This window comes from Gymnoscopelus microlampas (assembly GCF_963454915.1).
Source record: "Gymnoscopelus microlampas genome assembly, chromosome: 12".
Taxonomy (NCBI): Eukaryota; Metazoa; Chordata; class Actinopteri; order Myctophiformes; family Myctophidae; genus Gymnoscopelus; species Gymnoscopelus microlampas.
The window spans coordinates 32,736,444-32,751,434 of NC_139949.1; the positions used below are offsets into that span (position 1 = coordinate 32,736,444).

General features: G+C 39.9%; 1 protein-coding gene across 1 annotated transcript; it reads right to left on the minus strand.

Moving 5' to 3' along the window:
- Window positions 1–3,799: 3,799 nt before the first annotated feature.
- LOC311057302 (T-box transcription factor TBX3-like) lies at window positions 3,800–14,131 on the minus strand (the record flags this gene model as incomplete). The annotated part of the gene is made up of 8 exons (XM_084074257.1): window positions 3,800–3,858; window positions 5,676–5,895; window positions 6,244–6,301; window positions 8,388–8,464; window positions 8,765–8,911; window positions 10,423–10,690; window positions 11,292–11,536; window positions 14,051–14,131. The coding sequence occupies 8 exons, from the start codon at window positions 14,129–14,131 to the stop codon at window positions 3,800–3,802; spliced, it is 1,155 nt and encodes a 384-aa protein (XP_083930383.1).
- Window positions 14,132–14,991: the final 860 nt, after the last annotated feature.

Genomic DNA, 14,991 nt, shown 5'->3' on the forward strand with positions numbered 1-14,991 from the left:
CCTTCATAACACAAGTTGGATGACCTATACTAGTTATTTCTGCTGATGTATTCAAATATGCAATGAAACAAAAAATATCCCATGCAGAAATGGATTAATCAGAAATCTCCTTTTGGTCAACTGAGAAAAGGTTGTGATGATTATCAAATTGTTATGGATTTTGTGTGTAGTTGCGCACCAAAAATAGCCGATGTACAAGCTCACAACACATCACAGTGTGACATGCTCTGAGCTTGTAGACCTGCTATAGTCGGTGTGCGACACCATTTGCTTAATGGGATTTTGGGATGCCATAGTATAAACGTTTACATTTAGGCCTACTTTAACCCAAATGTATAGTTGTATCTTACTAATGCCTTGTTTTATTTATTCTTTATCCCTGTGTTTGACAGACTTCAATAATACAGTATGTGGGGTCCATTTATGAACTACTTGATCCCCTAAACAACACACTCTGACATAATAATATTTAAGATGTATTATTTTATCCTTTTGTATATTTAACCTACCTGTCACAACGCTTCAGTGTTTCTTCTCAAAGGCCCATGTCCATGTGGAGATGAGCTGATGATTAAGAGCAGTCTCCAGATGCTCACATCAGTGTCCAGAGCTGTGTCCTTTGACAGGTCTCATACCTCTGGGGGAAAGGCTTTCCGTGAGATTTGATTTCTACAGCTTGTTCATAGGCCCCGTGAGTAATCCAGCACAAGGGGTGAGAAGATAAGAGGTTCAGTAATGTGTATGAGAGGACATCAAACTGACACCTGCAACATGTTACTTTCCTTGACTCTCCTTCTACTATAGATGTCCACAGTGCTCTCTGCTCTGTGCATTGTATTGTATGCTACAACACTTACTACCCAAGTCTTAGTGACCCTTTACAATAATAATAAGCTTCATGCCCTACAAGGGGCTAGATTAGAAGGTCAATTTGAATTAATTCACATATGAGAACTCTCTGCAGGGATTCTTAACGTTGTAAATATATTAACTCCACCACCGTAACACATCTACTGTATAGGTGGCTTCAGTTGCATTAATTTGTCTTTTCTTATAGACAAGCCCAATTTGGCAACCTGTTTCTCATCTTTAACTGTGTTTTTAATGTCCTGTATGGTTTCTGCAGGAGGCTAGCCTTCTATAAGAAGGTGTCTGTCTGTCTGTCTGTCTGTCTGTCTGTCTGTATTATGGGTGACAGCTCATATTAATGTATGAGGTATATATACACACAATTCTTTGAAATGGGGGCTTTAGTCTTAGAACCGTTTTTATCATCCCTTGTCAGTTGGGAAATAGGATGCCATAGATATAGTGGTGTCTGTCTTCACTCTTCACAGTGTTGGGTAGAATGACAGCTGTCAGTGTGGTTTAGGACAATTGGGCTCTTAAAGAGTGTGTTCAAGTGGTGTTTCTATATCTAAAGTGACATGACCTTCTGTCACAATGAAGCAAACCTGTCATATCCCAGAGTCTCTGTAACCTTCAGTGTACCTGTTTAGAAGGTCATCTCCCTCCGTGTCCCCTGCAACCTGTCATCTGCGTTAAGTGTGAACTTTTGCCAAAACTCACTTAAAAGGCCAGGATTCCACAAGAGTGTTTTTGGTGAATGCTTATGCGTGATGGTTGAATGTTTGTGAACCCTTTAGAATTTTCTGTATTTCAGCACAAATATGACCTGTGGTGAATGAAAGAGAAGCCAACTAAACAAATGAGACAAAAGTATTATACATGGTCATTTATTTATTGAGGGAAATGATCCAATATCGCATATGCAGTGCATAGACCAAATCAGAGTGTATGTACACTCATACAAATAGGTATGGGATTTATTTTTGTTCTCTTTTTTGGGGGGGTGGGGGGTATGCTGCATCTGGTCAGCTTAGTACCCGCAGACAACTGAACTGTTGAATTGAATTGTTGTGTTTGCGACTGGAAAGCCAAATGCTCTTCATGTAATGAATTAGACCTAGGCTGTGTCAATTTCTGCTTTGAAGTTTGAACACACATGCACCAAGAGCTGCTTTTCATCTTGCTGATTTAACAAAAACAAGGTTTCATCACGATCCCAGCCCCATTGACTTCCATCTTAAAATTGCCTTGTAGGTGGACGGTGGGCATCGCAAAGATAACATCCGTATTTGATTGGCAAACAAATGTCACAAAAAGTCACAAAATGACACAAACATGACATCCGTATTTGATTGGCCAAGCGGCACATGATGTAGTGCTCTGATCGGTGCTTTATTAATTAGTGGAGGTACTAAGTTAGCCCGCTGGCAGTGTCCACAAGAAATGTGGCGCTGATTGATTGACAAACACACAGATCGACCCTCTTATTGATGGCTAGCCTCCTGCAGAGCCAAGCTGTAAAAAATAAGTTATGTGACACAGGTTATACCATAGATAATAATGCTCCAGTGCAGCTTTATCCACCCAGACGTAAATTTGTTATTGTGGTGATGTCAGAATTACTTGGTCTATCCTGTGAAATGCCATTCACTCACCAATCATGGAGGAATGTGAACAATTTACCCTTTTGACATTCTGTGCAGCCAAGGGAATGCCTGGCGTGGACAACAGTAGTTCCCCCAAATCTACACCCATGATGTAACCAAATGAACTAATTGCAAAAGTGGTCTACTATTTATAGTTTAGCATAAACGTTTGAATGCATTTTGCGCTGGAGCCCAATAGCCAGGATCTAATCACATCCCTGCATCATACTTCCATCTATTTGTTCTTTCCTAGTATGTCTCTGGGATATATGGGAACAACACTTCACCAGATTAGATTGGAGGGTGAGGGTCAGTATGTAATTAAAGCAATGCCAGCTTTAATTATATACTGTATACAGAGGTTGTGAATCTAGGCACCTTGGTCCTTAAGCTGACTTGACACAAACCCAAACAACTGCTGGACTGTGGCTCCAGCCAAGGACACTGACGCAAATCTGGAGATGACCTGCCTGACCCCAGTCCCGCGTGGATTCCAACTGTAATGAGTATAACTGACAGAGAGCACTTGTAAAGTAAGTGAACACGTCCCTCCAGAAGAATAACACATTATGACTAAACAGATCAGATTGAATCCTACTACCCCACCCCCACCCATATATTAGATCCACCATAATCCTCTACTGTAAAGTGTTACTAAGATTCACAGTGGAGCAGAATGTCTAGATGAGAACTGATCAATGGCCAGGTGTTATTTGCAGCTTATGTGCAAGTCCATATCACTTGATGATGGCATAAAACACCCAGGACAATGCTCCACACAGGTCTCAACTATTCAGACCCCACCTCACCCCCAGCACTCCTCTCTCTTTGCATTCCTTCTTGTCACCTTCTTTTGATAGATGCTACGATGCAGTTATTTCTTGGTCACTTGCTCTCACGTTTTTGTTACTTAAATTTGTATGTTTTTTCACCCCAAAAAGTTGTGAGCTAGTAGATCAGTCATTTCCATGTAAGATATTTAGTGATAACAGGAGCCTATATAGACCCCTGGGGGACTTCGGTCAACTAAGTATACAGGGCTTAATTGGGGGGGAAAAAAGCCTGTTCCGAATATAGTCTGTCATAGGTGTGTCGAGAGCACATTGTTCTCTACACAGAAACGTTGCAGAACCTGATGCTATGACTGCTTAGTGCTTACACAATGATGTGTGGCTACAAACTCATGTCTAACAGACATGAGTTGTCATGAAAGTAATTGTGAAGAACTTTAATGAGTCACATGTTGCAGGAGAGGAGGGGAAAGCAGATCGCTGTCCAAAAGCATCACATCAGAATCAACCTCATTAGGTCCATGGGCCTCCCAGTCCTACAGAGCTGTTGACTATCAGCTTCAGCGGACTTGCTAAGAGATGACAAGAGTGAAGAATGGGGCAGCGAGGTATTGTCATGCAACGCCAAGAAGCAAAACTACAGCCACAGATATTATTTTAAAACAAATCTTAATTTTAATGAATTTAGACTCTGTAGGCTATTCATAGGGAAATCAAATCAACGCACCTCAAGAACTTGAGGTGCATGTTTTAAAGGTTTTAAAACAATTTAAAAATCTTTTCCTTCTGGGCGGGTGCCAGGCAAAACAGTTTTTAAGAGCTCCCCCTAAAAAGTTTCTACTTAAAATTCTTCCTAAGAAAATTCCTAAAGAGAGGTCTGGCCAGATTCATGAAATGGGGGCTTGGGCTTCAACACAACCAGGTCTGTTTGGGTTTGGATTCTAACTTTCTGGTCCATTAAAATCTCTAAAGCAGTGGTTCTCAAACATTTTCATATCAAGACCCCCAAATTGACATGTATTTGGCTGAAAATAGCTTACAGTATTTACAAGCTCAAAAAGGGCAGCAATGGGGATGCATTGTGAGCTTGTAGATCGCTAAGTATAAAATAGGTATTCCTAATTTTTCTGTGACGTCAGACTTTGGTGCTCTAAGGTAGGGAAAACTGCTTTCTGCTTTGATGCTCCTATTTCATGGAATACCTTACAACTCGAGCAAAAAATTAACGCCCCAATTTCCTATGGACAATTTAATGACTTACTCTTAAATCTACCTACCTCAATATGTGATTGTTTTTAATTTACACATTTTCTATTAGGTCTTATTTTGTTGTTTCTGTCTTTTCTTTATGTTGTATTGTTGAATTGTGGAATGTACTGTTGATTTCTCTTGTGTGTGTAATCTTAATCTTGTTCCTCAATGATCTTTTCGAGAATAAATAAAGGTTTCAATCAATATGAATAGGAGTGATGTGATAGATTCCTGAAACTAGTACATACCATAAAATATACTTGTTATCATGAATGCTGATTTATTTCTGCATTAGGCCAATCACAATTTAGCAAAGGTCAACAATGTCAAATGCAAATATTAACAACAATTTGAAAACATATTTTTATTTTAAATGTGGAAAAATACAAACATCAACTATCAATCAAATAACCTGAAGAAAGTGTAAAATAATCTATTTAAAAAAATCTTCTTTGGTGCTGGAGAAGAATCCTGAGTTTTTCCTGGAAATAATCAATGTTCAACAGTTTTATCAACTGGATATGGACTGTACTCACCTAAATGTCCACACACTACCTTCATATCTCATGGGAAGATTATTATACACTTACTAACAATATTTGAAACGTTGTCTGCCCCAAATTACTTATTTTTTCATGTGTAAAAAGAACACTACATATATATATGTAAATACAAAATAAATAAGTTATTATTTATCTTTAGGTTATCACATATTTACAAAATAGGTTTTGAGTGTTACTGAGCATTACAACGCAAAAATATTCTATATAATATTTTAACCATTTACAATTAGATATTGTTGGATGGGATGGATAGCTCTGTTTTCGTATTGGCAGTATACAGTATAACAAATTTTAAACAATGAGGGCTTCAACTGCAGCTACACAGTCATTCTTTATACCATTTTAGGAGACTATTGTGAAATGATTTGTGAATTGATTTATGCATCACATGAGTTTATGGGTGACATCTTTGTTTTCTCAAGTCCACTATACACTTTGCAGCTCATTAGTAGAAACCTTTATAAGAGTTTTCGGTGACAAACTTTTGTTGATCCCAGTGTTGTGATGACACTCAGACACCGGAATTGAGACTCTGCTGTCTGATTTCAACAACGTAGATCCTGCATTTAATTTGCCAGACAGTCTAGTGCTGGGAAGATTCTCGCTTGGTGCAGTAGAGGTGGGGATCTGATAAGGGCTGAATCGCAAGCTTGATGGAGAGGTGCTGAGGCTGGCGTTTCTGTACAGGACGGAGGTTGCTGAAGAGGTGAGGAGTGCTGGGGCCATTGCGGCCGCCGCTGCCATATAGTTGTATGGATATGGGAAGAATCCTGCAAAAGGTGTCACCGGAATTCCCTGAAAGAAAATATATAACAAAAAAGGGATTGTCACCATTTAGCAAGTTATGGTTATTGGTTATGGTTATTGAACTGTCCACAGCCCTTCTCTGAGACACAGAGCGAGTAGACAGAAATGTATAATCGTATAATGAGCAAATTAAAGAGGACCAATTATATGAAGATAGGTTGAAAATGTGGTGTTTTATTCACTGTCACCAAAATAAAATTAAATGATTTCTGAACAATGTAAGGTAAAATAATTTAGGCTAAAGGATGCATTTCTGATTAGTTCTTAGTTTCTGCTGAGCCTACTTGATACACAAATGCTTAATTAAATGTACTTTCATCTATGCTTCAAGCCTACCTGAGATGCCAAAATGTGCTGCGACAGGTGGAACAGGAAGGAACTCGAATAGCTGATGCTTTGAGAAGTTGAGCATCTGTTCTCAAGTCCATTTACCCCTGACAGATAGGCAAACAGGTGTCCCTTACCAACAGTGGACAATGAATCTGGAACCACTGCAAACTGTCCAGAATTCAATGGCTTTAAAAACTGTTGACTTTGCAAATCCGGGATCACCAAGTGCTGTAGGTAACGAGTCTCTGTTGGCACAAGTGGAGGTAAGATTCCATCTTTTATTTCACTTAAAACACCACTATTTAAATCCCTCTTCTGGAAATCTTTCTTATGGTGGTGCCTAATGTCTGAGACACTGAACAACACCTTTTCTTCCCTTGACCCATAGTCACTGTTCTTGAGGTCTGAATTGGTCCTGGGTGTTTCCTTGCCCTTTTGGCCCAAAGGAGGCGTACAGGTTCCAGTATCTTGGGACTCAACATCCTGTCCAATGTTGCTGTTTTTCTCATCTGAGGAAAAATAATACATTACTTTAAAATAAATATCTGAAATGAGTTTAATCAAAGGTGAATAATGACATTAAAAGGGCATTAGAATTACTGGCTGCAGCTTCATTGCCCCGAAGCTCAACTAAAATGTGTAGTGGTCTTTTAAAAATCATGCAATACCAATAGAGCAAAAGAGCTGGGAATTGAGTGATTGACATAACCACCTGGATTCAAACCCAGATCTTCCACAGGGAAGCCACACATCTATAGCTTAGTCAAAGGAGAATCCCCTTTGACTAATATATTAGGCTTCTGGTCTTCATTCAGACAGGTCTACTCTCAAATTTGATCATGTGGCCATTCTACAAAAAGGCTCAATCTAACCAATCTTTAAATAATGTCAAATTCAGCTATCAAGTTAACATAGGTCTAATGTCTCTACTTCAAATGATCATGATCTAAAATGGACTAAACGTCAAAACGACATACATACCTAAGTATAAAAGCCACCTCCCACTGACAATTTAGAAGAATTAACTTGGGACTTAAGGGTACCACAATGCTCATGACTGAACACAGTTTCACTGTACAAGCCGTTTGTACTTAGACATGCATGGCTTAATCTTTGAGACAAGCATATGCTACTGGCAGGATCAACCAGGTAGGCCTCCTGTTCCGCCGCGGGGCAGGATCAACCTACCAGGCAGGGTCAACCTACCTGGTTGATCCTGCCAGTAGCATATGCTTGTCTCAAAGATTAAACCATCCATGTCTAAGTACAAACGGCTTGTACAGTGAAACTGCGACAGTCATGAGAATTGTGAACACATTACTTTTTGGCAAGCGACACTGCCGTGTGGTGGAGTATCAATTGAGCTTCACAGAGAAAGGTTATTCTGTTGCAGCAAGTATTGAGAGCTGCTTTATATTGCCTTCAAATTACCATGCCTATTAATATCATATTGATGGCCAGTGGCCACTAGAACTGACTGCTTTCTCTATTTAACTTGTACAATCCTGGATGGATTCTTTTTTCATATTTTCACTCTGATGTTTTGTGCACTATTCATCTGTGGCTGTGTTTGTGATAAAGAAATTTCCCATTTTTTAAATATTCACTTTATCAGTCACGACCCCCTCCTACATAAACCCATTGAACTTCAAGCTCCATGTTAGTGGTTAACAATGAAGTACCCAAAGGCTGTTTTTATGTATAGGCCTATTTTCGTTTTCCCCAAATCAATGCTTTCTACAAAGCCAGGCACTATATGCAATAGAATGAATAGTCTAGCCTGAAACCCATATATACATGAACACTTTCAGCATTCATGTATAACTTCAGGACTACGTTATTTATGCATTTTAATTATTAAAAGCTATCGGGTTACTGTCTACCTCGACTTGCAGGGTTAGACACTTCAAGGGGAGAATGAACCCTGGCGCCTGGATGATCACTGGACTCATCAGAGTCTGCGCATTCCTGATATTCCTTGTGCAGCGACAGATGGTTTGGGGACTTCCTGTAAATCAACCTTTGATTAGTAAATCCACCTGTACATCAATATTATAGTGTAGTAAGAATTAGATATGGTAAATCTGTTTAATATGCATCCTGGTTGCAAAACAAGTGGCTCATTTCACACAGGCTATGTAGCAGCCTACCTTTTTTCTCGTCGACCATTCCCTGTGTCTCTGAATCCTTTAGCAAAAGGATTGTTATCAATTTTTAGCTGTGTAATCTGAAGAAGAAGGGGAAAAGGATAAGGCTGTCATTGTGCACATTATGTAAGAAGTTGAAAGGAGTTTAGATTTTCTAGGCTATACAGCAAGTGAGTTCATGTCCATGAGGTCCTTGTTGGTTGCAGCTAATTAGGCCTCTCAGTAAAGTAGTACTTGAAAATAATTGTGTACTTTCCTGCAACAATTTGTTTGTGAGTGAGAGTAACAGAGAAAGTAAGAGAGACAGAGTGGGTGAGTGTGAGAGAGAGAGAGAGAGAGAGAGAGAGAGAGAGAGAGAGAGAGAGAGAGAGATGGTTTACCTTATCATTTTGATACGCCGTGACCGCAATGAACTCTGTCTCGGGGAAGACATAAGTCCGGAAGTTGCAGCAGGGCAGCTTCATTACATCATTAGCTCTCACAATATGAAATCTGGGCTGATATTTATGCATAGAATTCAGAATTGTCTGCAGAATTAGAGAAAGACAGTGCATCACATTGTTTAGCAGCTGCAGTTTATATAGCCTGCATAGACATTTTGTAACCATGTGTGATGACAATATCAAACATAGCACTAAGGAATGTGAAGGTGACAATATTACAGTTTGATTTTCTTAAAATCTCATTTGTGAGCTATGACCTTTGTCAGGCTCCTGTAGGCCTGGCGGAGATAACCTATAGCCTATAACAAGGCTCATCTTTTACATGATCATCACTTCATTTCTTAAACACGTAATTTTAAAGAAATGGATGAGTTAAAATAACAATGCTATAGCACCTCTATCCATATGGCATATATGGCATAAATAAACTATATTTGTTTCTAATTCACTACAGAAGAAAACAACATACTCAAGCTGGTGGAGCAAGTTAGAAAGCCCTGGGGCCAGAGCACTTGACAACACCCCCCCCGCCCTCAACCCCCAACCCCCAACCATTAGGTTCAGAAAAGCACTATACTGTTGCATTATGGTGCTAGATAAAATAACCCATTAAAGCTTGACCTTACATGCTTTAACATTGTTCAAAGCATTTGAGACATCATCGCTCTTTACACCATTTTAATGTAGTTTGCTTAGTTAAAACAGACACACACAGGTAAACAAAACACTACACTGCCTGCCCATAGCACATGCACAAACCATGCACAAACCATGCACGCACGCACACACGCAGGCATGCACGCACACACACAAGCAAAGGTTCCAGCACCATGGACAGCGATCGTGTCATTTTTAAATATGTAACTATGTGATGGGCGCGCCTACATGCTGCTGTGCACAATTCTCCTAACATACAAACAGTGGTGTAAAGTAACTAAGTACATTTACTCAATTACTGTACTTAAGTAAAATTTTGAGGTATTTTTTACTTTACTGGAGTATTTCCAATTGTCAATACTTTTACTTCTACTCCACTACATCTCCGAGGCAAATTATTATACTTTTACTTCACTACAATTATTTGAAAAATGTTGTTACTAGTTACTTTGTAGATTTGTATTATTATTACAAAACATTAAAAACTTCAGCCCTATATACATTTTGGCCATTTGAAAATAGCCCATCTACAAGCTCAAAATGGTCACCATGCACCATGCATTGTGAGCTTGTAGATCTGCTATTTTCAAAAGATTTTTTTACATTTTAATTTTGAAAACTTGTGAAACGGGACATTCTGCTGTGAGTAGCCTACTGTCTACTTTTGGTAGCCTACTAATAAATGTCGATGCCAATACTTTTGTACTTTCACTCAAGTAGATTTTGAATACCGAACTTGTACTTACGTAACGTTTTATTTCTACAATAGCGTATTGTTAAGTAAAACACGTGAGTACTTTTTCAACCACTGCATATACAAAGGTCGATGTGACCGCAGAGTCCGGGAGTTCTGCCCCCGTACACAAGCAACTGAAGTTGAAGCACATAAACGCACATACAAAAAGATGCACTAATAATGCTTTGCCTAGTATACTTACAAATCCATGCTTGTCCGAAATATTATTGGTTAATTTGAGTTTATTAAAAGCAACCGGCTTGGTCATCCACTGCTCCCCTTTAGAAGGACTATCAGGGTGGATGTACATTCGTCTGGGCATCTCCGGGTCAGCCTGACCAGCTGCTATCCAGCGGGAGTTATGGAACTTATAGCGACAGTCATCAGAAGCCACAATGTCCATCAGTAGAATATACTTTGCTTTCTTATCCAGACCACTGACGCGAACTTTGAAAGGAGGAAACATTCTCCTGTAGAACGGAATAAGAGCAGGCTATTAAATTAACATTGAGGCCATATAGGCAAAATAAACCCTTAAAGAATTATATTGATTATTGTATTCTTTATTTGGATCCCCATTAGCTATACTACCTTAGCAGCAGCCTACTCTTTCTGGGGTCCACACAAAAATAAATTGCATTACATAATATGAAAACATATTACATGACAGTATAAGAAAAAGTATAATAGAAAATGTAAAATACAACCAAATGTTTTTTTTTAAACAATCTCAAATATATGGTGAACTCATTAGATAAAACAGTCTTAATTAACAGGCAATAAACATTACAAGCCTTTAGGCTTTTCAGACATGGATGTAAGATTAATAAGTTACTTTAGGTCTACTTTTGAAAGTGTTTAGATGATCTCATCCAGTCATACATGCCATATATCCATTTACATTTACTATTTGGATCGAATTAGTTTGTCTAAGCCAGTGGTTCTTCAAAGTGCATTCCAGGGACTCTCTGGGTTCAAATGAAACCAAATGGGTCCATTTGGTTCCATTTACGCTGTCAGAGTTAAGGAGAGACCTTGAAATGTAAACGTTTGCTTACTACACATCTTTACCTTCCCGATTTCGTGATGACCATCTCCGTTCCCATTTTGTAGAATTCATTCCACAAATCCTTAGAATCCAGCGAGACTTTCAGGTCATCATCTTCGTCCACTTGCTCATTTTCTGGCCACAGACTTTTAAAGGGACATGGTGGTGGTGGTGGTGGTGGTGGTGGTGGTCGGACATGGTCTCCACAGCGACGTCCCAAAGCAGCGCACAGCCCTGCTGCGTCTCCAGGCTTGGTGAAAAACGAAGGCTGAGACAGGAAAGATGACATAGAAAGCCCGCCGTGGATTGGGGGATACGCCATCATGACAGACCCGTTGTGTAGCCTATGTTGGGTTTCTCATCAGTGCGCGCGGTCACTCCAATCGGTATACTATATCAGTGGTTCTCAACCTGTGGGTCGGGACCCCCAGGGGGGTCCCCATATGATTTTTTTTTGGGGGGTGGGGGCCTGGGGGGAGTCCACAGATGACAGTGAATGTAAGGACTTTTAAGACCTTTTCAATACCAAAACAAAAAATTAAAGAGAGAAAAGAAAAAGACCATTAGGCCTACTGCATCAAAAGTAATCAACACATTAAAAGGGCTGCCAACACTCCTGGATCCCGCATGAGTCTCCTGGTTTTTGACCAAGTCTCCTGACACTCTCCTGGATCTTCATTTCTTCTGGTTTTCTCCTGGATTTGGTATCAAACTCCCCAAATTCTTCTTTTTGGGGGGGGGGGACCCCAAGACCCCCCAGTTCGGGCGTGTGGTCAGTGCATGCCATCATATCCAGAGATATTAACTTTTAAGTAATGAATGGTTATTATTATTAAAAGTTTTACATTGCTCATCAAATCAATTTCTGTATATGCCTACTTTTTAATGGATGAAATTGTACCCATTATGTCCCAATGCTAGTAAAGCAAGCCTGATAAAAGTATCAAACTCACAAAATGCACCAAAACACAGGAAATGACATATAGGCCTACTCTGATCAAAAAAACTGGTCAAACATTGGCCAAATCGTCAAATAATTTAAGGAAGAGGCAAAAAAATATGTTTGCCAATCTACAAAGCTTGTAGATCTGCTATTTTCATTTTTTTTTATCTGTGGAAGTGGAACCGATCGAGTCAAACAGAATTGAATGGCTCAACTCCTGTATTCCAAGTGCTGCTCAGGGTGGGGGTCCCCAGTTCACATATGAATATTTTGGAGGGTCCCCAGTTCAAATATGATTATTTTGGGGGGTCACGTCTTGAAAAGGTTGAGAACCACTGGCCTATACTATAGGTTGTAAACTCCAGAGAAGCTCAGATCCATGTCCAAATTTACTGCGCATGCGATCACAGAGCGATTAGACTTTACACACTGAGGAACAGAGGGTATGCGTGTGACATCATCATCAAACCCGGAAGTTATGCAGGAATGCCTACTGAGTGGCAAAACATTTTTTGCCACTCAGGCCAGAATATTTTCTGGCCTTGAAACGCATGCATCCAAACATAAAAGTCCTATCTGATTGCATTAAACAACGTTAAACTCACTTTGCATGTTGCTATGCCACTCGATTTGCCACTTGATGTGCTATTCACTTTAAGCATGCATACCCTCTATTGGCATCTACAAGAAACTCAAGGATAATTTGACTCTGGTCAAGACAGCTGTCTAATGCATGGACATTAGCCTACTGGCAGCAAGTTCAAGAAGCAAGTTGTGGAGAGCAAAGATATCCTGTAACACACACACACACGCACGCACGCACGCACGCACACACACACACACACACACACACACACACACACACACACACACACACACACACACACACACACACACACACACACACACACACACACATACACACACACACACGCTGTCTTTTCATAACTCCCTTCCCCCAGAGCCTTGTTTGCCTTCAGGTGATTCACCTGCGATATCTACCTGCTGAGCCTGGTTGGCTGGTTAGCTGTAAGCAAAGTCTAGTTAAGTGTAGCCTCGGGTACCCATGCGTTGTTAAGTTAAGTGTGATCCTGGTTTCTGTGTTTTTTTCTTGAGTTCAGTTCTGCATTAGGGTCCACCCCGAGTTAAGGTCCTGAGTCCTGACACACCAACACTTACTCTGGAAAGCATAAGAAAATAGCTGCTGCCGTCCTTTGTTTTGTATTGAAAGCCATCAAACTGCTCGGAGCATGCTCACAGATGTGAACACTGTCTGAAGTCATCCACATAGAAGCGGATTCCTCTCACTCCAACTCCATCTAAGAGCTTTAGCTCTTCTATTGAGCTCAGTGACAGAGCGGAACGGATAGATCAATGTTAAAACTAGAAAAAGTGCTCCTCGGAGCACAGGTCTCCGCCGGGTCAGGAAGGTTATTGAGGGCCAGCAATGTTCGGAATTCGCCAAGCAGGATGGAATTTGAAAAATCGGATGCAACCTTGTTGATCACTTGACTATGGAAATAATGTGTACCGATTTGCATGATGTTTGGACCAAATTTGTAGTAGTAACATAAAATATCATCAGAGGGGTTATGGCTTCATTTGTTAATTAAAGGGACTTTGAGTGGGCTACTTAGAAAAGCCCTAAAATAATGTCAGGTATTATTATTATTATTATTATTATTATTATCAATTCAACAGTCACATAACTGCATCTGCATCCGGCTGTACCAGGTGATACGTGTGGCATTTACTCTCTCTGCCATCACTTTGTTCTGTCTTCATTGTCCCGTGTCAATTGGGAAGAATTAATGCCTTGAAAACACAACGTTCACTTACCACGTCTAAAATGGCGTTGAGCGCCACATCCAGCCACACCACGGTGGGTTTTGTGTGGTCTAGAACGGGCCGTGTTGCCATGTACATTCTGTTTCCTTTCATTCAGGTGTATTAAAATGTCAACGTAACTGCACACCTGTTTAATACCTGAAACACAAGAGTGAACACAACTATGAATGAAAAAAAAAGTCAAATATGTACCACACACAAAATATCCATTAGCTGTGGTCATTGAGAGGCCCCATTTTGTGGTTCCACATATAGAAAGCCCATTCATTCAGCCCATAGAGGTTTCCGAAAAATAGGTATTTATATACATTATTTTAAGCCTGGAACCAAGCCAACCCAGCTCCTGGTGAATCATGACCATAAAACATTTGATTCTGTGTAAACACATATTTGAAAACCGCAAAAAAGGGTAGTTATTAAATATAGTATAGAATATAATAAAAAATGTAAATAATTTTTGAAACCTTCTAACAACACAAATCTAGTACGGGGCTCCCTGGCACAAAACATTTTCAGATGGGGGTTAGGGGACAAATACATAATTTTGGGGTCCATGACATGAAAATATTTGCGAACCACTGGTTAAAATAATTTAAATTTAAAATTGTGAAGCAAGCCCAAATGAGCAACTAAGCCCAAGAAACCACAACCCACACAACCAAATTTTACAAGCAAAAATAAGCCCAAAGTTAGGTGGTCCACCTGGCTCTCATTGGCTCTCATTGACTCTCATGACGTAGATGTTCGTACCTTCTTTTTATATACCTTGGTGTAATGCAGGTTATCAGTTGCCAGATTTTGCAAAAGAAACAAGCGGCCGTGTCGATAAAAACAAGCCCAAAAGAAGCAACTAGGCTAATTCGTTTCCACTTTTACATCGGCTGTTTGAAAATAGCAGATCAACAAGCTCAAAACGTGTCACATCATGACAC